This window comes from Hesperophylax consimilis, chromosome 17 (assembly GCF_061612785.1).
Source record: "Hesperophylax consimilis isolate HC1 chromosome 17, BYU_Hcon_1.0, whole genome shotgun sequence".
In the NCBI taxonomy this organism is placed as follows: Eukaryota; Metazoa; Arthropoda; class Insecta; order Trichoptera; family Limnephilidae; genus Hesperophylax; species Hesperophylax consimilis.
The window spans coordinates 29654161-29680390 of NC_142852.1; the positions used below are offsets into that span (position 1 = coordinate 29654161).

The 26230-nt window shown below is 37.1% G+C and overlaps 1 protein-coding gene across 1 annotated transcript; it reads left to right on the forward strand.

Moving 5' to 3' along the window:
* Positions 1-3861: 3861 nt before the first annotated feature.
* On the forward strand, positions 3862-16140 carry LOC149416393 (uncharacterized). The gene is given in 6 exon segments (XM_089641985.1): positions 3862-3969; positions 4839-4988; positions 5150-5470; positions 15113-15240; positions 15864-16048; positions 16050-16140. Coding segments are annotated over 6 exon segments (942 nt in total). The 5' UTR covers positions 3862-3902.
* The last annotated feature ends 10090 nt before the right edge of the window (positions 16141-26230 follow it).

Genomic DNA, 26230 nt, shown 5'->3' on the forward strand with positions numbered 1-26230 from the left:
ATCTACAACCTCTCTCCATGGCTATAAATGTATTGTTTTGTACATTTTTCGTTTTATATAATCTTTTGTTTTATATGATTTAAGATTTTCACCACCAAAAGTATTTTTGCTATTTGTTTTTGGGGTGTTTTGCCATGTTGCGCTGACTCCTTATTTAGCCAACGTTTCGGACAGCATTACAGTGCAGCACTGCAATGCTGTCCGGAACGATGGCTAAAGAGGGAGTTAGCGCAACACGGCATAACACCCCAAAAACAAAGAACAAAAAAAACTTTTGTTCATTTCCCAACATTTCGATGGTACCGAAGAAAAATGTCAGATGTGCAAATTTTTAGTTTGGCAGGAAAGGTGTTATAAGTTTCGTTTCTGCATTTTAATTGTTTTCGATAATGTATTTCTCCATTTAAATAAATAGCCAATATATCTTTAGGGATCTGGCGAGAGGCACGAAATGAAAGACGTGTCGTGAAGGTCACAGTGTTTATTGATGAGTCAGGTAGCCGTAATGAGAGTTGACGTAGGACAGATGTATGTATGGACAGATGTATTCTCCGGATGCAGGCTGTGATGGCTGGTCAAGCGCGGGTCAGTGAGTCGACGCCGGGCGCTGGTGACCGGACTCGTTGACTGTCAGGCACTGGCGATCTTGGCAATCAGTACTCCAGTGCTGACGGGAAGGCCGAAGGTGCGGTGGACCTAGTAGGCGGTTGAGCGGGAGCGGCGTAGACCATTGAGGACGCTGCGTGTCTTCGTGGTGGTCATGGTGCGTGGATGAAGCGCTGGTCAGAGGCGCTGGAAACAGGGCGCTTTAATCCGTTGTAGCGCTGGCCAGGGACGGTGGCCAAGGCGCTAGGATGATGTCCCAATGGAGTCCATGATGAGTACGGGCGAAGCCGGGAATATTGTCCTTCGTGCTAGTAAGAGGAGCGCGGGTTATCACTCGTTGATCCTTGTTAAATGACGGCGGACTGATGACTGACTGACTGCTCGCTGCGTCGGGCTTATTTATACGGTACAGCCGGCGGTAACAGCAGGTAGGTGGAATTGCAAATAAATCGGAGCCAATTGCTCAGTATGGGCCTTTCGGGAACTTTCGGCGGCGTCGCAATTACGCATTGGCGACCGGCTAGAACCTTCTAGCGAGTTGGCGTGCCAGACCGACTTGCAATAATATTGTCGTAGGTAGGTCGCGTTGTTTACGATTTGTTCTTTGTAGTAATTTGCAAGTACCTAAGTAGGTTGAGCTGTTTAATATTAATGAGTTAGTCTGCATTCTTCTATTGACGCCACATATCTAACAACACAACATTTCTTGATTTCAAAAACAGTTAAAATACACAAATGAAACTTTAAACAGTTTTATTGCAAAAATACAATACATGCACGTCTGACATGGTTTTTCGGAACTGTCGATTTGTTATTGAATATACTCACATTTAAACAAAAGGTTTTAAAAACAATGTCAATGGACGAAAAAGTTATGGGACAGTAAGGACAAGATTGGTCTCGTCGAAAGAGAATCACAAAGAAATGGCTCTCTGCAAGTGTCGATACCTGCAAATAAATACACAAACAAAATATTTACATAACGACGTCAAAAACAAATAAAAAATTCACTTGCAAATATCACGAACATGTTCACATTAAAACTCCAAATTATTTAGTTGCTTTCCTGCTGAAACTCGGAACACAAATGAAAATATAATTAAAATTTATAATAACCCTTATCAAATCAATAATTAACCAGGTAAAATAATGGAACTGTTTTGTTGAGACTTTGAGGCAGAACTAACTTACACTCTCGTGGAATGGCTCGCAAATTGTGCTGAATATGAAATGTTCTTAAAAATCATTATTCTTAGTTACGATCGTTCTTAATAATAACCGTTCTTATTAATTACCGTGATTAATTATCATATGATGATTTTGTATGTTAACAATATATGTATGTGTTCAAAAGTCACATGATGAAAATGTTTTTTTTTTGAGTTATTTGGTCGCCATGATAATTATAATAATTGTCTATGACTTCATTCTTGTCTATGCATAACCTATAATTATTTTTGACAAGTGCTAACAAGTTCTTTCTTCTCAGTTTCTTCCTGTTAAACATATTATCCCACGCCTGTGATGGTTATTGGTAAAGTAAGTACTTATTCTTATATTCATCGCTATTTATTTGGTAGCTGCCGTTATTCCAGTTTAGTTAGGGAATCATTGGGCGTTTTGTCACAGTAGAATGTTTAAACTGTCAATTTGACGTCTACCTATTATTAGATTAGCATTTCGAAGGCATTTATTACAATGATCACAAAAAAAAAACATATTGTTAACAGATATTTTGTTAAAAGCGGAATGGCGGTAAACATTGTAAACATATATATAGTTTTCCCACTATAAAAAACGTTTCTCTTAACCGTTGTCATATCTTCAAGGTTTACAAATGTGTTTTGGCTACGTCTTCGTTATTTTAACAGGATATTCCAAGCGAAACCACATTTTTTTTTTTTTTTTTTTCTAGATAAAAGAAAATTACATTTTCACTCATTTAACTAGAAAAAACTATTACATTTTTTTTTTTACATTATTTCTGGCTTTCACCCTTCAAGGGTGTTCTTGGCCATCATTTAAAATTATTGAGAAATAAAAGGTGAACTTAAATATTAATTTTATTTAAATAGGCAAATTTAAAAATTATAATGTAAATTGGAGTCGAGTTCAGACTTAGAAGAGATGAGATGTTGAATGGAGGGGAGGCAATTTTAGATAAGGCTTGATAGAAGAGAGGATATTTGTTTAGAGAGGGACAACCAAAAAATATGTGATCTAAAGTTCCCACTTCTAGACCACAAAATGTACAATCTGGGGAGTCAAGGACGTGAATTTTAAAAAGGTGGGAAGGAACGGAACAATGTCCGATCCTCATTCGAATGAGTGAAGAAATTTCTTTTTTGGAAAAATAAGGGAATTGCTGAAACCACGGTTTTGATGGAATAGTCCTTTGTATTGAGGCATAGCAGGCTCCCTTGGATTGGCTAGCAATGTGCCAATACTCTGCCCAAACATTGCGGGATCTATCTTTGATGATGGAAAAAATGTCAGATAACACATTAATATATTACACAACGATTTTATTCACGATCATTGTTTTGTTGATTGATCATAAAACTGAACAACTTTAAAAAAAATTTAACTACACTTTTTTTCATTTTTAATTTCGTCTGGGAGGCAATTATGTATGTTGCTCCCCTCGTAACCAATGGATTGCTTGCCGTAATGAGTATGTATGGTGTTTAAATGTATTTTATCTTGTTGCCGTGTGTGTGTGTTTACTTGGTACGTTTTAATGATTTCTGTATTTGGATGTATGAGTTTATTATTTATTTTTCATATAATGAGACATGTATTACATTCATAAAAAGTTTCTTATTGTTAATAGTTTTGTTTTCATACATAACTTTTCTGTTGATGTTCTAGGTTTGAAGTGAAATAGCTTTTTGATTACTTTGTTTTGTTTTACGTGTAGTTCATTTATATATGTTTCATATGCATTTAACCAGATTTCACAAGTAGTTTAAATGTGAATGTACGAGGCTATAATATAGACCTTTTTTTAAAATTTTATCTAGTAACAGATATGATATCCGGCTAAATACGCTAATTAAAGGGTTGATTTTATCTTTAATATCTTGAATAATTCTCCCGTATCAGGATTTACAGGTTGTTATATTCAATTTTTAAGGGTACGTAAGGAGGAATGATTTAACGATTTGAGCTAAAAATCATGTATCCTGTTTTAATTTAACTTTTAAATTTTATCATTTTATTTTATTTTAACAATGTTCTGTTTCAGATATATTGTTTGGGGTTAAACCAATAACCAAACTCTACCAAAGCAGACCATGGATCTACTGAAGCCAGATACTATATCCATCAAGACGGAACCAGGGCTCCAGGAAGAAGATGGAGGTTAAATTGCATTTTCAGATTTAGATTTCGACCACCCAGCTGTAACGAAGGAATGCTCGCAATATGCGGAGAGTACTCAGACAGTTTGTTGCATTGCATACGTGTTAAATATAGAACTTAAAATTCGGATGTCCGGAATCAATTTCTCTTTTGAAATGTCGTGCAAACAGGACACACACTTGTGCACACCATCCTTTCTTATAAAACATGAGGTGTATTGGGTATTTACCTTAATATGTGTCCTTGCAGGAAAATACGAAAATACAGCACTCATTAAACTTTATTATATTATTCAGAGTAAGTTGTCGGTTCCTCGATTTTCACCTTATTTTATTTGAGATATGATGTGAATTACACGTATTACAATCAATACATAAATATTGATTGTAAAAACAATATGTCTTTGACCAAAAACAACCAAACTCTCTACTACAGGTGCTCTAGAGAAAGGTTTTTCCTTCTTGAAGAATCGGTCCCTGAAGCGGATATCTAAGGTCATTTCTTATCTGACATTGACCTTGTTGATCAATGGTATTTATTCGTAAAAGAATAGTTTATTGTTTTTCAATTAAAAAAATTCTCGTCAATATCAATTTGACGAAGATACAGGGCTGGCTCTATGCGGGCTCAATAAGTGCAGTTTGTCCCGGGCGTCGAATACTTAACCTATCACATCGCCCTTGATATTATTTTTGATAAATACCGCTCTACAAAAAAACCCAAATCATCATTTTAATTTTGGTATCCTGCCTCGGCGTGTACTATTTTAGACTGTGAGGGCAGCCAAAATTAATCTTGCGCCTGGCGCCGTTTGATTCAGGGCTGGCAATGCAAAGATTCATTATATTTATTGTCCTTTTTTATTCCAGGAAACATTAATGTGAAGACAGTCACCATAAACGCGGATCTTGGACCCCGACAAGATGAAGCGGCGCTTACTTACATGAAAATTGACATAGACCTGCTGGATGTAAAAGAGGAATGCTTAGAACGCTTTGGAAGAATTACCAAGGAAGCAGGTAAAACCAATTTTTCACTGTAAACTTGAACGATTCGGACTCTCCTATTTTTTTTATCGTTTCTACGAACTTACTTCGCTAATTTACTTCGCTTTATAAGTTTAGGAAATAAGTTTAACCGAGTCTTTTTCACCCATGTTATTTTTCAAATTTGTCGACAGATCTTCAGACGCATTTTGTGGAAAAGGGATTCACTCCTCCCCATCACAACTACTCCTCCTCTCCTAAGTCAAATTTTGCAATAAACGTACGCACCTATGCAAGAGAAAAAACCTTTTCTTGTTCCAAGTGCAACTATTCAAATGCTCAAAATAGAAAGTTAAAGAGGCATATGCTGACCCACAGTGGAAAAAAACGTTTTTCATGTTCCTTGTGCAACTATGCATGTTATCGAAAAAGCGAACTAAACGTACACATCCGGATTCACAGCAGAGAAAAACCTTTTTCATGTTCCGAGTGCAACTATACTTGTTGTCAAAAGGGTCAGCTGAAGAGACACAAGCTAACTCACAGTGGAGAAAAACCTTTTTCATGTTCAGAGTGCGACTATGCATGTAATCGAAGGGGTCAACTGATTAGCCATATGCTGACTCATAGTGGAGAAAAACCATTTTCTTGTTCCGTGTGCAACTATGCATGTTATCGAAAAAGTGATCTAAACGTACACATGCGGATTCACAGTAGAGAAAGACTGTTTTCATGTTCCGAGTGCAACTATACGTGTTGTCAAAAGGGTCAGCTGAAGAGGCACAAGCTGACACACAGTGGAGAAAAACCTTTTTCATGTTCGGAGTGCAACTATGCATGTTATCAAAAAAGCGAACTAAACGGACACATGCGGATTCACCGTGGAGAAAAACCATTTTCATGTACCTTGTGCAACTATGCATGTTATCGAAAAAGCGAACTAAACGTACACATGCGGATTCACAGCAGAGAAAAACCGTTTTCATGTTCCGAGTGCAACTATACGTGTTGTCAAAAGGGTCAGCTGAAGAGGCACAAGCTGACTCACAGTGGAGAAAAACCTTTTTCATGTTCAGAGTGCGACTATGCATGTAATCGAAGGGGTCAACTGATTAGCCATATTCTGACTCATAGTGGAGAAAAACCATTTTCTTGTTCCGTGTGCAACTATGCATGTTATAGAAAAGGTCAGCTGACGAGACACGTGCTGATTCACAGTGGAGAAAAACCTTTTTCATGTTCCGTATGCAACTATGCATGTAATCAAAAGGGCCATCTGAAGAGACATATGCTCTCTCACATCGTAGGAAAACCTCTTTAATATTCCGTGTGCAACTAAACATGTTATCTGAAGTGCAACATGCTAACTCACGGTGGAGAAAAACCTTTTTCATGTCCCGTGTGAAACATTTCATTTTATCAAAACGCCCATCTAAAGGCCCACATTCTGTCTCACAGTGGCGAAAAACCTGTTTTATGTTCCAAGTGCACATATTAATGTTATTATAAAGGCAATATGAAGCGCACGTTAAGTCACTACGGAGACAACTTTTTATTTTTCCTTGTTCATCTATGGATATTCTCAAAAAGCACATCTAAAAAGCCACATGCTGTTTCACAGTGGCAACAAACCTTTTTCATTTTCCAAGTGCAAATATTCAGATTCTAGTAAAGGACACCCATATAGGACATTTGTTGGAACACATGCTGACTCAGAGCGGAGAAAACCCCCCTTTTCTTGTTCCGAGTGCAACTATGCAAGTAATCAACAGTGTTCCTTGAAGAGAAAATACTGAATGACAGCTGAGAAAAAACTTTTTCGTTTTCTGGCTGAAGAGAGATTTGAAAAAACGCGTGCGCACTCACAGTTTTTTTTCGTATGTAATTATGCGTTTTCTCGAAAAGAATCTTTGACTGGACACTTTTCTTGTTCCTTGCGTTAACATTCACCTTCACGAAAACTATTTACAAAATAAATTCTAGTATTAGATATGATATGTTTCACCAGAGAGTTTCCAGTATATAAAATTAGTATAATTTTATAATGGTCAAAATATTTATAACCTTTTGATTTCCTTGAATTTGTTCTGAATCGCATTGCAAAATATTTGATTTTTTTTTAAACTTAAATGTACTTGCAAGTTAAATGTAAATGTATGTGTAAAAAAGATAATTATGTCATGCTTCTAACACGAATATCAAAATATATGTGAATATGTGTACAGTAATATATTTAATTATTTTTTCAAATAATATTTTTACACTTCTACATTCACTGTCTAAACTGTAGAACTGTAAAAGCAGCTACTAGTGCATTCTAGAAGATTTTCTTTTTTGTTTACTATGCGCAGATCGCACCTTGTACCTACTAGAATTATTTGGTAAACACAACCGCTAGGTACTTCAACCGCTCGAGAACGTACTAACTGGGTAGACAGAAAAAATTCCAGTGATTTGACTGATGACGATTTTCCTCTGATATTTTAAAATGTTAGTATTTTTCTCCTTACATAACTGAACCGACAAATCATAACTTAAGATTTTTTTTTAAATCTTTACTAATTGAAAATTGTTGTCGAAATGGCTTCATGCAATCATACATTTCGTTACGTGCTTAAAGCAGATATAATTCCGTTAAGCGCTTGTTAAATGATAGCGAAATTTCGCAAACTGTCAAAATGTCTTCATTTTTTTGTCACTAGAGGGCGGTAGTTGTACATTAATGAACTTGTTAAAATATAACGTCACATGTGCGTTTGTCGCAAAGCAATGAACGTATAATATGAATGTGAAATATTAAGTAAAACAAACAACGTAGTAAATAGGTATGACTTATTTGCAGAACCTACTATTTTGGTAAAGCATTTAATTTGACATTTTTTATAAATGTTTCATCATTTACTTGCTGTTGTCATTAGTGTTGAGGAACATTTCCGATACATATAGTTTGTTTTACACAGTGTTCGGAAACTCGTGGTATAAACGGTAAAACCCTTTATAGGTCATAAGCTAAAAACGGATAGTTTTGAGACCTGCAAAATTAAGGTTTATATTTCTTTATGTTTACAAGTTATAAGCCCTTGGGTTGTAATCATTCTGAGGTAACGCACAGAGGTCTTGAATCGAACCAACCGCCCGAAGTTCGCACATGTTGAGTAAATTTACGAAAATCGCGTCCTGGTCAGTTTCTCTATAAAATTATCAAAGCAGTTATTCCCCTGTAACGCAAATAAATAAAAGTACATTTTTCCTTACCAACCTGCCGTTTTGTAATGAAAACAATAATTTTATATCATTTTTTTTTTAAATGGACACCGGTCAGAAAAAAACCCGCTGGAAAATCGAAAATTTCAAAAAAGCTTAGAAAAAAAAAGAGTTTTTTTCTGTTCATCAAAATGAATATAGAATACATAAATAAAACCATTAAGGGCGTATCGTTTAAAAAAAGTTGTCCTATAAAGGGATAACTTGTGAATAACCTTTCATTTATTGTCAATTTTGGGTTATGACTTTTTTTATTTGAGCTTTGGTTTTCGAGAAAATCGAAGGTGGATTTATTTGGTAAATTTCTAAATTTTAAATTTGATAGAATATCTATACATATTAATAACATCATTAATAAAATGACCTCGAGAAATAAAAGTTTTTTTTTATTTATTTATATATTTGTTAAATTATTCTGTGTTATTTAGTACAACTAAACAATAATCTTTTTTCATTTATTCGTTACTTGAAGCATTCCTTGTTTGGAGTATTTTTTCCGGCTGCCATGGATAAATCATAATATTGATCTACAAAGAGAAAAATAATATTATTGTTTGGAACTTTACAACACAACACATAGATAGAATATCTTTGATTTGACAACGTGTGAATGGTTACGTGTTTATACGCAGAAAAGCGATGGTATTGTTAATTTCCTTAAAAAGATTTTTTTATCTGTTTAATCTAAAGATAAAAATAAAAAAACGGTACTAAACTTGTTTACTCCTCATAACGAAAATCGTCATTTTTCTCCCATAGTGCCATGACGGTCACCGGTGACCGCAGTTAACTTTCTTGATGTTCATGGAAAATTTTGGTAAAAAAAAAGGAATACGTTTTGATAGTCGCCGATGCCATCTGAGTATTTTTTTTTCCAAATTTAAAATGGTAATGTTTCTTCATTTCCACAATGGCGTTCAACGTGTTAATACCCCTTAAGGTAGGAACAGTGAAAAACTTGACTTGTTTTCACTTAAAACGTCCGATTTTACCAAACCAACAAATGATCTGGCGTGAGATGGTAATTTTTGGTTTAATTACCAAACGTGCGATATGATGACATAGGCCCCGAGGGAAATTATTTTCTTCAGGGCCTCCTGTGTGGAGTAAATATAAAAAAAAAAAAAAAAAAAAAAAAAAAAATATGAAAAAACGTTCACTCTCCCACTTAGTCAGAGCGCGTAAAGACAATGAATTATCTCACACAAACTTGCATAAAGATGCCGCCAGTAAACAACATGACGTTAGTGCTAACCGTTTGGAAAAGGAACGCATATTAAATGTTGTATTTTACGCCTTTTAAAAAATATGACACTTGAAAAAATACAATACGTCAAATTTACATGAAAAAAGAGAATTTGTGAGTACTTACTGTTTTTGTAGCTTCCTTAGATTATTGCAATTGTTTAAGTGAGTCGGTATTCTACTTTTAGACCCATTAATGAAACATTTTGATGGCATTTTCGAAATATATACGCCGTAAAACAGGGAGCCTATTGTTTCACCGCCATCACCGGGGCTTCCATCCCGGAATAAGTAAAAAAAACTGTGAAATGTGTTGAAAATTTGGTGCAAGATGAAGTATTTATTTAATTATTAATATCCACAGATAGCATAACAATAATAAGAGGCCGTACTTCTACAGATGTGTGTATTATATACATATTTTAAATTAAAAATATCGTGTAAAGCCGTTATTAACGCGATAATCATAAATCCAAGTTTTAAAAGTGGGTTGTATGGTGTATCAATGTTTTTATTTTTTATGGTCGAATGCCTACAACAACTACAAAAAAAATAGGCAGACTGAAAAATAATAGTCCATTAATTGGTAACAAAGAATATGAAGTCTGATAATGACATACGAAAGGTAGTATTAAGCCGTTTTAGAGAGCCGTTTTCCAGCAAATCACCATTCTGCCCTACAACCCACTCTTGAAGCGTAATCAACAAATTCGTAAATTTTTGCACTTTGACAATAGTTATTAAGATTATTCTGGTAAAATATATTGCCAATTGTAGAGAAAATTAGGACAAACTGCGGCACGAGAATCAATTAAGTATTGATCCTGTGTAATGTAGTAAAGCAGGGAACAGAAAACAGTAAAGAGGGGTTTGTAAGGGCTGCAATGCCAATATATTCTAAGATTTTATTGGAAAAAACGAAAACTCTTTCATTTAAAAACAAAGTTGAAATATTCTTGTTTTTGTAATTATTTGAAGTAAATACAGATAACTACTTATTCGCTACAATTTTTCATTTATATCTAACATTACGTTGTTTACCGTAGTTAACATTTGAACTCTCACATTACTGAAAATTTAAAAACATAAAATTTTGCTATTTTTTTCAAGAACTCTTTTAGACCCAGAAACCTAATAACGCGGTTTAACTATTAAAATTAAAATTTTGATATCTTTGCCTACTTAAAGGTTAACGACTAATAGGGTAGTAATGTGTTTGCCCTTAGTTTTTAAAGCGATTTTAACACTTATGTATAAAGAAACTGAAATAAAGGTAAGTGTCCAAATCGCTTGCACTAAATTTTATTTTAGAAACAATGTTTTTTTTTAAATTTTGTGTACATATTTTACTGTGATTTGTTAGTAAGGTTCCGGATTTCCCACAGTCAACAGGTTGAAGATCTGCTGCCCCTATAATGTTTATAATGCCCAATTGTTCGAGCTTTCTTATGTATTCCATAATAGCCAAGTTATATGGTGTTAAAGGTGGATCATCTTAGTCTAAAAACTTCTTACTGGATCAACATACTATAGGAAGAGGTCAATATATATTCGTCGCATTAATTCGTAGACTCTGTAACTCCAAATTTTTCGAAAATACGTTTTTAATGCCATCTGGTGTTAAAATTAGTCCCGCATCGACTAGTAAAACTCGCAAATTTAAAAAAAAATATTCTTTAGATAAACACAAATTAGGAAACTGCGTAACACCATGGTGCCATTTTTACTCGCGAATACTTCGAAACTCCTTAATTCAGTATTGGCCGGTGAGCCGTGCGCGCTGGTTGTGTTTTTGACTGAGGGAATTTATTTACGGTGTAATAGTTTTACCGTGAAATTAACTGAGGTAAGTTGATTAAACAATTTTGAACATTTTATAACCTTAATTTTAATTGTGAAGTCACGAATAGTGTTTGTATCTGTAGTCTAAACTGACGTCTTCTGAACCGTGTGACGCTCTGCCGTAGCTCTCTTGTTTTATGTGCCTCTGCGATTGCGTTCACCACTTTTGCAGTGGTACCTGCTTATCACCACACGCCCTCCTGATGTCATCATCGCTGCACGAATTGATTTAACTAACCCGGAGCCCTTCGCGTCCTACCTAATAGGTCGTTGTTCTGTGATTATCTCTTATTTAAGGTCACCATCTCTTTGCAAGTGGATCTCCTCCTGATGCATATCTGGATCCGGTTCTTCACTGTCCTCTTCAAACAAACCCAAATAATGACGGTGGAACGTGCGGCAATTCCATCTCGTCTCTCCTCAGACACAGTCCGTTCTCTGTCAGGCATCTTCCGCGGGTCAAGCACATGTCTTGGTATGCCATCTACTTCGATGTTGTTGACTGAAGTAAGTCCTGTCACCCTTCCAAGCCTCCAGCACGATGTGCATCTCCCATCTACTGACTTAACCGCAAGAAGATCGCCCACATAGAACTCAGTCATTACTTTCTCTTCTATATTCACTTGCGCAGAAGAGTGTCTCCACGAGTAAGTGTGAACTATTCTAGAAAGCGCAACACCTTGATCATCCTGACTCTTCGCAGCCAGATTGTACCAAAACACTGCCTGCAGGGGATCGCTTCCACTTCTGGCTGCAGTTCTCTTTATTGTTTGATAATGTTGTTCAACTATACCGTTTCCAGCTGGTCGGTATGCCGCGCGAAATCTTTGACGAACATTCCATCTCTTACACATATCTGCAACTCTGTAATGAATGAAATGCAGTACCATTGTCCATGATAACTACTTTCGGCGGGCCTCTTTCCCGAAACACTTCTTCCAAATGTCTGACAATCGAAGCGGCATTCTCTGACTCGATTTCCCGCCACACGGAAAATCTACTTGGACCGCCATCAATAAATGTGAGTAAACATTTCCTACCAAAATGAGTAACATCAACAGCCAAGCAACTCCAGATTGTCACAACGTTCAGATTACCCACTTCATGGGATGCGGTGGGTCAATTGTCCTGCATTGTACGCAGGAACGCACGCATCTATCGACGTCCTCTCTTCTCACCTCGGGATCGACCAGCCGGGCAAGATGAAGCGTTCGCTTTACTCCAAAGTGATGCTGAGCATGAAGAGTTTCTACTCCAGTTCACCAGTTCCACTTTCAAGTCTCTCCCACCTATCTTCACACTCTGAGGAGTCTCTTTCACAACGTTTCTTGTCATGGCTACTCTTTTCCCGGGTCTTGCAAACCCTAGTAAGTACATCAGTTTTATTTCTACAGGACTCTACAAGGGTGATCGACAATGTCAGATCAAATTCTTCTACAATATCCTTCACCAACCCCAAGCGTCACTTAACGAGCATCTCTGACACGACTACTCCCGGTCAGTGTAGATCGCACCCAGCACAAAACCGTCGCCGAATTTGTAATGATCTCCAGAGTTTGAAGATTCCACTTGAGAGCCAGGTTTAATCCCTTAAGGACAGCATCTAGCTCCGCTATGTTGATATGCACTACATCAGTGGTCTTCCCCAGCCATGCGGCATCTTCAACAGTTCTCCCCTCAATTTTCAAGGTAACTCCTAGGGCCAGATTACTCGCATCACAGTAAACTCTGGCACCGCCTAATGATTCGGGGACTAGCCACTCTCCTTGTACAGGATCATCAATTCGCAATCTCACCAGAAGCTCTTCAGCCATTTTTTGGGCCCTGTCACCTACGTAATCATCCCACGTCTGGCCTTGACACTCCCTCTTCATGAAGCTGCAGGCTATCCTTAGCCATCCACATACGGGGTAGTGCCCCGTCAGCTTGCCACAGATCGAAAATAGTTCCCTTCTACTCAGGTTCGATCCTTCCTGCGGCATGGGAATATCATTGCCTCTTCTGAACATGAGACGCCCGACATACGCAAACCGAGCACGGGAGAAGCTCGGGAGGTTTAGTCACCAGATAATAAGCAAGAAAGGCTTCCAATTTAAAGATTTGCAAGCCCTGTATACGGAAAGGATAAGAAAAGGATTACCACTCCTTTTACGATAACCTTCCGCATCATTAAAATCATTAAAAATGCATCTCAATAAACTGCCTCGACATACACATACATCGCTGTGTTTTATTTTGTGAATGTAAAATTCCTATCTCCCAAATCTTCTGCTAGGTTGTTCATAAAACTATTCGCAGAAAAGTATGTTTCTTTTGTAAAATACGTATCTCCATTCTCGGTTATAAGTAAACTTCCCAACTCCGATTTGAAATAGAAAGCCTTAACTTACAAAAGTTTAACGATTGAAAATAAATTTCGAAATTATATTATATGTTCGAAACATAAATAAAAAAAATGAGCCGTCTTTCATTTTTTTTCACTACGAGGTTTTTTGTGCCTCCTGTAAAATTTTACATTTGGTGGTTACGCATTCTACGAATTAATGCGACGTAATGCTAGTTCTTACGTGATCTTTCAGAATTATAGTTATTGTGGCTTTTTGGGTTTTAATAAGTTGATTTAAGATATTGACATTTGCACTGCCCCATCTGATAATTCCGTATCTTAAGAGCGATTGGCAAAGAGCCATGTAGATTTTTAAAAGTCTTTTTTACTGAGGGCATTCTGATGGAGAATTCTTTTGAAGAAATAACTTAGTTTTTAAAATTTGAATTTAAATAGTTTTACTCCTAGATCAGTTCAATTATAAAAAAAAACCGATTTTAACGCTGCATTAACATCCGCTACTCACGATTGACCCGTCGATTGTTGTCGCTCGTTAATCTCTGCGTATTCTGCTATAACAATGTTATTGTTCGAGAAGGTCCATTATTAGAAATTCTAGTTCTACGATCAATGATTTGGAATGAGCATCTTCTTTAACTAAATGTTTAATCGCTTAGCGATATATAAGGTAGGGTGTTACAGAGAACGAGGTCCAAAATGCATCTTTATTTGTTAGGTAACTGGTTAAAGTTAAGTAAGGCGAGTGAATGTCGGTCTCTCTTAGTTAACATTTGTAGATTATTCCATTCAATTTTGGACATGTTATAGTCACAAATGATTAAAAACTTGTCATTTGGAAAACGGTTCGCTAAACCAAATAGTATTGGTATGACTGGTAAATTTTGATAACTTTTTATGATGTTCTAAGGGCCAGTTTTATAAACGTCCGTTCGTTACGCTTGATACCGTTTTTGGTTTACCGTAACAAATATTTGGTTAACCCCCTGATTTTTCCGTTTTATAAACGTTCGTCAGGTTATCCGTAGGCCAAGTTTCGGTTAATGCAGTGATTTTGGCCAGTTAAATGGTAAACGATCCGATTTGTTGGCGCTCAAATGTTTTTTGACAGCTGTCAGTAAGTTAGTTGCATTTGGTTGTTGCCCGACGATCGCTTATTTGGAACCGTGCACTATTTTAATTAAGATACCGTATTATATTATTTGCATTTGTGATATGGATTCATCATCGAGCAGTGAAAGTGAGGATGGGCGTTTGGCAATGCTTGAAGATGACACGCCATCGTCGTCATCTAATAGCAGCAGCAGTGAAGACGAAGCTGCGGGAATACGCAGACGTCCACGTGTTTTTATGCATAGACCGGATTATTTTAATTATTATGCGGACATCGATTTTAAAATGAGATTTCGGTTGTCAAAGAGAACCGTGGCTCAAATTTTAAATAGAATTGAAGCTCAATTAGTGCCGGCGACACATCGAAACCAGCAGTTGTTACCGACACTGCGATTCTACGCTTTGGGATCAATGCTGCAAACTGCTGGCGACTTCACGGGAGTCTCCAAGTCGACGGCATGCATCGTTGTATGGAGAGTTACCAAAATAATCGCTTCCTTGAGAAACGATTACATAACCATGAACAGTGACGGAGTTCAGTACTTTTACTTGCAAACATAACCGTACTTGCAAACATAACCCCGCCAAACATCAGGCGAGAAATTGCAACACTGAGGGAATACAAGAAGGCGCTGCAAAAAAGCGCAATACCTCTACACGAAGATGTCGTCTCCCACCCGGCATGCCGCTTGAAGTCCCGAAAGCGCTTCTGGGCGGAAGGGGAGAGGCTCCTCCGACTACCTCTCACCCCAGAAGATAGGTGGAAACTTGAGTGGCAAACGGCCAACGTGGGAAATGCCCATCTCATACATGACCCCACCGAGAGACAGCCTGGGTTCTCACTGCCTCGCAAAACCTGGTCCGCCATCAATAGGTTAAGGTGCTCCTATAGCCGCTGTGCCCACATGATGCACAGATGGGGCCTTAAAGAGTCGGCGATGTGTGAATGTGGTGCGGTGCAGACTACCGAACATGTGGTCAACGAATGCCCGCTCCATTCATTCCCCGGCGGGATTGATGAGGTTCACATGGCGACGCCTGAGGCCCTAAAATGGCTCGCAGATCTAGATGTCCCCCTCTGACCCCCCACCATACGAAAGAAGAAGAAGAAGAAGTACTTTTACAGAATTGCTAGATTCCCAAAGGTCATCGGTGCCATTGACTGCACCCATGTCAGGATTCAGTCACCCGGAGGAGACCAAGCAGAAACTTACCGCAACCGCAAAGGTTATTTTTCTTTGAATGTCCAAGCTGCGTGTGATGCTTAACTCGTACTTAAAAATGTGATGGCCAGGTTCTGCTCATGATTCGACTATATTCAATAACTCTTCACTTAAAAGCAGATTTGAACGAGGAGAATTTGGTGACAGCGGCTAACCAGGAATCAAATATTTAAGGAAACCATTGAGCAATCCCGTAACAGAAGTGGAACGATTGTATAATGAGTCCCAAATTAGAACCCGAAATTGCATTGAGCGTTGCTTTGGTGTGTGGAAACGTAGGTTCCCTGTGCTATTCTTGCCAATAAGGCTTTCCTTATGCCGCGTTGAGGGGGTTGTCGTGGCTACTGCAGTACTACATAACATTGCAAGGAAGGAGAATGAAGATGATTACCCCATGGAAGCACCCCAACCTCCAGACCAACAAGTTCCTGTCAATATTGCTGAGGTCTCGTTGGTATGAATGACACCAAATGTTTCCAAACACCGGAGCACTGAAACTGGTGTACTCGCACTTGCTGTAACACTGCCAATAATAACAGGGATCTTATTTTATACTTACCTATTACCACTCATTTTGACAATACATGCTGCAAACTATTATGCAGCCCATGTTTTTATTTAAAAAATACATTATTACAGAACATAAAGGAAAATTCTCTACATACATGTTGCAAACTATTATGCAGCCCATGTTTTTATTTAAAAAATACATTATTACAGAACATAAAGGAAAATTCTCTACATACATGTTGCAAACTATTATGCAGCCCATGTTTTTATTTAAAAAATACATTATTACAGAACATAAAGGAAAATTCTCTACATACATGTTGCAAACTATTATGCAGCCCATGTTTTTATTTAAAAAATACATTATTACAGAACATAAAGGAAAATTCTCTACATACATGTTGCAAACTATTATGCAGCCCTTTTAAGTTCCATTTTAAGTGTCTATCTACTATGATACCCAGATACTTTATACTATTTTTGCATGTTATTGGTAAACAATTTTCATTACCGCATTATTTTTTTATTTTCACACTGTGATGAATGGATTTTAATGGTAATATTGTTTTCGAAATTTTTTTCCTGAAAAGAGAATGGGGATGAAATATGTTTTCTCGGTATTTAGTGAGAGACAATTTAGGTCGAACCATGTTTTGTTTTTTTTTTTTTTTTATTACAGATCTCGGGGAGGGTGGTGCAATCCCACGAGCTCCATATTATACATAGAATATATAGAAAGTAAATATAAACAATATTGTAAGATAATACATACAAAATAAACGAAAACAAAAGACAATAATAATAATACATAAAACATAATGATTAAAGTTTTTTAAAAAGAAAATACATTTAAAACTAAAAATATATATATGCATATGAATATAAATAAATATATACATATATATATTTTTTTATCTATGACATCAGGATTTGGCTCCATCGCTTGCAAATAGGTCCCTGCCAGAAGTACAGTGCTGCCATCACAAGACCGTTTTCGCTCGTGGCTAGTCGTGTTAGAAAGCTGGTGATCCGTTTTTTCATTAGTGCTCGGAATCCGGGAGCACGCCCTTCTACAAACATCTCAGTGGCACTGCAGTGCCAGGACATCCCAAAAAGTATTCGGTAGGAATTGTTGTACTGTACTTCCATTCTTTTTAGAGATGCTTTGTTGAAGTTCACAGCTCCGAGGTTTATAGGCTCGTGCAGTATGTGTTAAGAAGTTGCCTTTTTGCTTTTGGGCTACACTTGTTAAATCGTCGAGAAATCATATTTGCTCTGATGCACAGTGATTTTCTCTGTCGCTCAATATCCATATCATCATTGAGCTCCGCTGTTACAATGTGTCCTAAGTATTTGACCTCCGGTTTTTCACTTATTTTTTTGCCGTTTAGGCTGACGGGTAGTACTTTTGTATGGCCTGCGCCCATTTTAAATACTAGTAACACAGATTTAGTTGGGTTGTAGACCATGTTATGTTCAGCGGCATATTCTTCGCATATCTTTAATAGCTTTCTTAATGCTTTAATGCTTGGAGACAAAATAACCATGTCATCTGCGTACGCAATGTTATTTACGCAAATGTTTCCCAGGTAACAACCTACATTCGCCGAGGTGAGTTTATTGCTTAAATCATTCATATAGACGTTAAATAAAATTGGTGATAAGCTTCTCCCTTGTCTGACGCCGCATTCCGTATTCACTGGTACTGACATTTTATTTTTCCAGATAACTTGGTTCTCTTGTTGATGATGCCAGATCACCAGAATGTTAATTATTGAACTGGGTACATTCCTTTCTTTTAGTTTTTTCCAAAGCAGTGCATGAGATACTCGGTCAAAAGCTTTACTTAGGTCTAGAAAACAAGCATACACTGTTGTTTTTCTTGCCTTATAATATTTGATGCTTTGTTTCAAACTGAATATTGCCATATCTGTTGACAAATTAGATTTAAAACTAAAAAGGTTGTCGGACGTAAATAGTTTGGCTTCTATGTGGATTTGTAAAACCCTTTCAAATATTCTGGATATTATTTTGGCTAGAGATATCGGCCTATAGTTGGAAGCTCTGGATATGTCTTCTTGTCTGGATTTAACTAACGGTACTATAATTGTACGTGAGAAGTTTCTTGGCATATGCATATGTTGAAGTATCTGTGTGAATAGCGTTGCTAGAAGCGTGTATATTTTTTCACCTGCATTTCTAACGTGTTCAATACTCAGGCTATCATAACCGGGCGATTTTCCACCTTTCTTTCGTTTTACAGCTGTTTTGACCATATCTTTCGTAACGATTATGTTTTCGTCCTCATCTTCGCATGGTTTTTCTAAGATGGTGGATTCGTTTCTTTCCGATATTTTTGAAAAGTTGGTTATGAAAATATTAGCAATCTTTTCTGCGTCCGATTCTCCTTCAATATGAGTAGATATCTGTGCTTTAGCTTTTAAAACATGTTTTTTGCCAAAATTCTTTAAAGTGTTTGTTCTCAATTGCACCTGATATTTTGTCCATTATTATTTGTTCCGCTGTTTTTTGACATTTTCTAAATTCATATTTAAATATTCTTCTCAGTATTTTTCTATTTTCTGCCAAGGGACCCGACCGGGGTTTTCCATTTCCAATCCATTTCATAAGTGCATTTCGTGATGCTTCAAAATGAATCGATACATTATCGTTCCATCCAGAAATATGTTTGGATGTGGTTCTGTTATGTTTGCGCCCACTTTCAAAGACGTTTTTAGCGGCAGTACTTAGTGACTCTACAATCTTATCATATAGTTCGTCTATGGCATCTTTATGGAAGTTATTTTTGCATCCTGACATTTTACAGAGTTCGACCCCGCTGCTGCATTTAATGCGGTTTGTTAAAAATGATGCAGTTGCAAAATAGGAAATGATCTGCGAAGTAAATTAGTGCTCTCCATTTTACTGGATCTAAAGCCATCGGGGATATTTCCTCCGTTGCGGTTATACCTGTTGTTTCTAAACAAATTGACATGGGCCGGTGATCTGTCCAGTCAACATCGTACTTTACCGAAATATTTTTTGTCATCTTTTGAATTGCGGCCGTCCCTATGCAGTGATCTAACCAGCTCGTTGTATGTGCATCACTAACATATGTGTAGGAATTTTCTGGCAGTTTTTCGATATCGATGCAGTGATATTTGTTTTCTTTGCAGAATGATAATAAATCTTTCCCAAATAATGTTTTTGGATCGGCATTAAAATCACCCATAATAAGGCAGTTCGTATATTGTTTATCTTCAATAAGTGAATGCAGGTTTGCCAGACATCTTGAAAATTCGGGTATGTTATCATTGCAGAAAGTTGGCATATAAACTGTGAGAATACACAACAATCCTTTATCCAGCTTTATTTCTATTCCTGATAACCTATTGTCATTGCAGTCGATAGCCTTGGCCTTTATTGCGCTCCGCCACAATACGCCCGTCCCACCGTAAGGACGCCCTCTAAGTATGCCGGTAGATGTATCTATGGCAGATGTGCCCAAGCTTGAAAATTTTGGGTGTATTTCTGAAAGATAATTTATGTCAGTGGGTAATAGCCATGTTTCTTGTAATAAAATGACATCATATTCTTCACATATTTCGTGAATAAATTTCACTGTCCTTCTCACTGATCTGCAATTGATAGTAATAATTTTAAGAGGATCCATTATGTGTATTGTTTGAACTTTTGTCTGTGCTGTGATTTCTTTCTTTAAAGATTCGACACACTATTCCTTCGGGCCAAAAATCTTAAAGTAAAATAAATTAAAATTTGCTTTGTCGGTTTTGAGTATGTTTATATTGATATTGGCTATCCTCATTGTTTCCTCCCATGATTTTCCTTTTGTGATAACTACAATGTCGCCTGCGTAAGATATAATATCTCCAACAATGGGAAGAGTGAACATTTGATTTACATATATAATAAAAAGGATTGGACCGATGACAGTTCCTTGCGGTATGCCAAAAGATGAGGTTTTGGTTCACTAAGGGTATTATTGATTTTGACATATTTAAATCTCTCTTATAGGTAACTTTGGAACCATGAAAGCACAATTCCGTCCAATCCAATTTGTTTTAGTTTCTCAGTGAGTTTTGAGTGTGATATGCTATCAAATGCTTTGCGGAGATCAATAAAGATTCCAAGACACTTTTCTCCATTATCTAATTTTTGCATTATTGTTGATGTCTATTTAGCAATAGCATCCTGTGTGCTGAGATTGTCCCTAAATCCAAACTGGTTTGGGCTCATTATCTTCTTATCTTTTATGTAGTTGTTGAGTTGTTTTTTAACAATTTTTCATAGATTTTTGCTATATTTGATTGAGTGCTATGGGACGATAGTTAGGAGTGTTTTTTTCGTCACCAGATTTAAAAACAGGGGTCACAATAGTCTTCTTATAGTTGATCGGGAATATGCCCTTCTTCAGACTTACATTTTTTATTATATGAGCAATTGGTTTGCTGATTATCTCACGTACAGTTTTTAATATTTTGACAGTTATGTTGTCGTAGCCAGGGCTTGCTGATCCTCGTAAACTTATTATAGCGTTTTCTACTTCTTTATCAGTTACTGAAGCAAATGTGTGGAAACCTTCTTCAAAAGTTGGGTTTAGCTCTGGTTATTGAGTTTGTTTTTTGTCTAGGATAATATTAATAATAACAATAACCTTTGACACTAAATTAACATTCATTAAACATATTAATAATATAACCAGTAAAGCAATGCAAATGTTAGGATTTGTCTTACGGATTTCAAAGGATTTTAAAAATTTAAAAACTGTCAAATTACTTTACACTTCACTTGTTAGAAGCCAACTAGAATTTAACACCACCATTTGGAGTCCTTGCTACAGTGTACATGTGAATTCCCGTGAGCGAGTCCAACATAAATTTTTACGTTATATTAATTTTAAATTGGGAATATTCATCGAAAACATTAATTACTCTCCCTCTCTGTTACAATTATTGGGACTCGATACATTAAAAGAAAGAAGAATTTGTTTTGACCTGTTTTATTTATTTAAAATCGTTACCAACCTGTTGAACTTCCCTGAACTTCTTTCGTTAATATGTTTCCGTGTACCTACCTAGTCGATCAGTTCGTTTCAAATTACCCTATCATTGCAACAATACAGGATCTAACGCTGAACTTAATTCCATAATGAATCGCCTACATGTACTTGGTAATAAATATGTTTTATTACCAATTTTATTAAACATTGCTAGTTTATCCTCATACAAACACCACATAATTAAAACTGTATGTCAGCGCTTCTCTGATTGAATATAACCAAATACAGTTTTAAAGTATTAGTTTATCCGGGTTTTATTGTAAATTAATTGTTTATATATTTATATATACATATTGTTGTATTGTATTTATAATAACCATTTCTATTGTTCTCTTTTATGTATTTTATATTTATATTTTTTTTATCTATGAATATTCTGTATTTATAATAAGTAAAACAATTGTTATTCTTTTGTAAAAGCCGCTATGATCGGCGTTAATAAATAAATAAATAAATATTACTAGCAAGATTAGCGCCGACATTAACAAAATAATCGTTAAAGATATCACCACTTGATTCCTTGATGAGTAACTTATTTTGGAAATTTTTGTTTTGTGGTTTTGTTGGTTATTGTTTTGATAATTTTTCAGAACTCTATGCTGTCTTGACCAGCATTTTTTAATTTATCACGAAAATACTTTTCTTTAGTCAGTCTAATTAAAAGAGTAAATTTTTTTCGGTATTTCTTGTAGAAAGTAGCGATTTTTTCGTCGTTAGGGAATTTTTTAGACTGTCGATAGTATTTTTCCTTATTTCTGATTGAGATCACTAATCCATGGGTTATCCATGGCTTTATTAATCTGTGTTTAGATTTTGTTTTAGAAATTAGTAATTGTGTAGAAAGGTTTATGTGATTTAGGAAAACAGTTTCGAAATTCTCCGCACAAGTATTTGGATTTTCCGATTCAATTATTGATGCCCAGGTTTCCATCTTAAGATTTGTTTCTAAAGTTTTCATATTTAATTTTTTTTTCTTGTTTTTTTTTGTCAGTTTTGTTGGGGTTGGTACTTTTTTGTCTATGTTGTTAACGAATATATAGGTTTAGTGGTCAGTTATGCTGGTTTTCCATAATATCGACATGTTTTTTTCAGTGTTATTTGAGTTGCACCCTATGTGATCGATACAGGAAGGGATTTTGACTTGTTACTTAGTGTTCTAACAATGGTTTAAATTCAATATATTGAAATGACGGTCCACCATCTGATACTAATGACATAGGTATACCATGACGTGAAAAAATAGATTTTAAGTTTTTTATTACATTTTTGGGTGTGGAATCCTTATTCAATAAAGCAATTTCTATACACTTTGAATAACATTCTGTAACAATGAGATAAGTTAAATGATTAAAATACATAAAATCAATACCGACTTTTTGCCATTTATTTCATAGTTTATTAATGGCTCTTTCTGATTAAACTTTAAATTTATTACATACTTGATTTTTTTTTATATCTTCAGCCATATTAGACAAATATAAAATATCTTAGCCAATCTTAGACATTTGTTTATTTCTTTTCGCACAGATTGTGGTATACTATTAGTTTATTACTTACCCTTAAAAATAAAAACATTAATGACATTAATTTCGTCTTGAAAATTATAATATGATTTTAACATACCGTGTACTTCATCTTTGCTATTTGGCCAACCTTCATTATAATATTTTTTCAATGTTTGCATAACTTCATCCAATGTGGTAGAATTACTTAATTTTTTACGATATTCTTCACTGATAGCTAAGTACGTATGACTGACTATGGTCAGTAATTCCTTTCAATAGGTCAGATCAACCTGCAGAGATCCAGGGCTGCCACAACTGAGGTGCTGCAGGTCATATCTGACCTTAAAATTGACATTATGCTTATTCAGGAGCAGTATACACGGTTAGGAAGAACGCCCATTAGTTATCCAGGGGAGAAGTCGGCAGTGCACCCATGGCGGGTGTCCTGGTCAACGTTTCCATGGTCAGTCCCCTCCTTCTGGTTGGGCTGTCAAACGAGTACCAAACCTGCGTGGTTATTAATATCTCAATTTACTTTAAATATGGGAATCTTGTTGGGCCACACATATTGAGCTTGACGCGCGCTCTAAACGCGCTTAAAGGACGTAAGATAGTTATTGGAGGAGACTTTAATGCTCGCTCGCCAATGGGGTTCGATTATTACGAAATAAGAACGGAACGTGCAGACGCCGTTGTTGACCTCATTGCGGCGCAAGGTCTAGTAATTCTCAATAAACCCAACCATAGCTTCACCTTTTCAAATATACACGGCGAGAGTAACATCGATCTAACTCTATGCTCTGGATCTGTTGCAGGCTTAATATCAAAGTGGCAAGTTCACGAATCCGCGATAAATTCTGATCGTAGGCTCATAACCTATACAGTGGGTATTAAGAAGACCGAGACTCCGAAATCCTCCTGGAACTTCAAAACCACTAAGGCGAATTGGGATAACTTTGGGGAGGCACTACGCGATACTTTAAGGGGCTTTTAAGATGTAGCATGCAGAGATCCAATTTGGGGAACTTTTTCAACGCAGCCGTGGTATCAGCTGCCGAATCCTCTTTGGGATGATCAAACCCGAAGAGGACCATCAGGACGCCGTGGTGGTCGAGTGAGCTGACTTTGCGTAAGATCGCCTTTAAGAAGGCTACCAGAACCGTAGGTCGTGCCAGAAGGGACGGGCGGTTGCCCGATCAGCGGAAAACTGCTGAGTTAAACCTTAGGCATGCTCGTGGAGCCTTCAGATCGGCAATCTTAATACCAAAACGAGCTGCTTGGCATAACTGGGTTAAATAAGTGGGTAACGCCGACCCGTGGACTCTCCACAGCGCCATTGATAAAACCGGGAAAGGCTCTGATTAATAATCTTCCTCTGTATTATATTTTAGTTTATATTTGTACTGTCCTGATGAAGGTTGAGTTCAACCGAAACCGGTCGACGTATATAAATTTAATGATGTGGTTTAAAACAAAGATATTCTTTCATTTGTGTATAATCTATAATGTTAAATAAAATAATTCATACAATTAGTTTTCACGGCTTTTGATTTTTTTAATGTTCCTCTTCTATAGAAGCTGGCGCTTGTGTCTAGAGAATTTACTCCAGATACCGTATTGGGTTATCTATCATATGTATTATTTTATTAAAGATTATTATTTCTTATCCAAAAGTATCATTAAATCGCTGACAGCCCTGAATTACTTAAGCCGAATTGCGATACCTGCCCAGCTATACCAACGAGAATTAATTTTGAAGGTTACAATAAACTCACTACTAATTACTCTATTATAATATTTTGCTTACAAGTCACTTTTTTATGCATATTAATATTCTGTTTAAATAAAATAAACAAGTTATTATAATACTCTATACCTAAATAGAATTAATTTTATATTAATTAATATCTATTATCATAAACACCTCATATCATATCTTCAATTTGGTAGGCGGGAATGGGTACCGCCGCCCTGGGAACCATTTATTGGATGACCAACACCTCTGCCACAGGTCACCCCAAGTGGTTCGCTACGTTTGGTGACTTAGCAGGGGTGCCCGGGTTCATGGGTTAAGGTTTGCCCGGGTCTTGGTGGCGGGTGCGTCGGCCCACCTTCTGCGTGGCGGGCCGGTTGGGAGATGCTGGTTGAGGGAGACCCTTTACAACCGGTTACCGCTGTCCGGGCCGCTCGATAGTACAGGGGCCCGACCCTCAGGCTCACGACTAAGGGTGGGCTGCCCCATCAGCGTGTGAAAAAACCCCGCCACTGCTGTTGTGCCGATTCGTGACCGGAGGGGACCCAGCAGCAGCGTTTGGGGCGCATTGGATGCCCTCTCCAGCCGGACTCTCCCAGCCTATCGCCTAGCACCGCAGTGGGTGGGCTGGAACCAAACGCTCATCACTCCTGGACAGCCTGAACCCCAGATTCCTACCCACCCCTCATACCTTTCCTTTCCAGACCTTTCCTTTCACCTCCTACCCTTACAACAAAAAAAAAAAAAACTTTAAATTCATGAACATACAACACAACAATTTTAACATCATTACAGCGGCGAGTAGCAGGCGTCCCCGGTGCGGGCCAAAACTGTTGGTAAATTTTGCCAACATTCGCGGCCTGCACACAAATTTAAATTCCGTCCATCACCATCTTTTGTCCCAACGTCCCAACCTTCTTTTCCTGCCGCCAGACTGCTCCTATCTGGACTGCCCGGGCTTTACCCTCGCAAGCAAATTCCGACTGAAAGGAGGAGTCTACCTCTATAGTCGAGCTGACGTCAACTGTGTGCGACTATTGAGTCTGGAAAACTCCAGATTCGACGTAATGTGGGTGCGCGTCAATCTTGCCAGTACGGCAAGATTCTACGCATGTCTATACCGCTCACCGAACCATAGCGAATCAGACACTTCCGAGCTCTTCAAACATTTGAGCGATACTATTGATGATCTCTTGCCCCGCTACCCTTCGGCCGAGTTTGTTGTTCTGGGGGACTTCAACGTTCATAACGAACCATGGTTGAAGTTCTCAGGCCCAACGGACTCGGCTGGCCGACAGGCGGAATCCTTTGCCATTTGCTACGGATTAGAGCAATTGGTTCAGGAGCCTACAAGGGTTCCTGATGTCCAGACTCACCGCTCCAATCTGTTAGACCT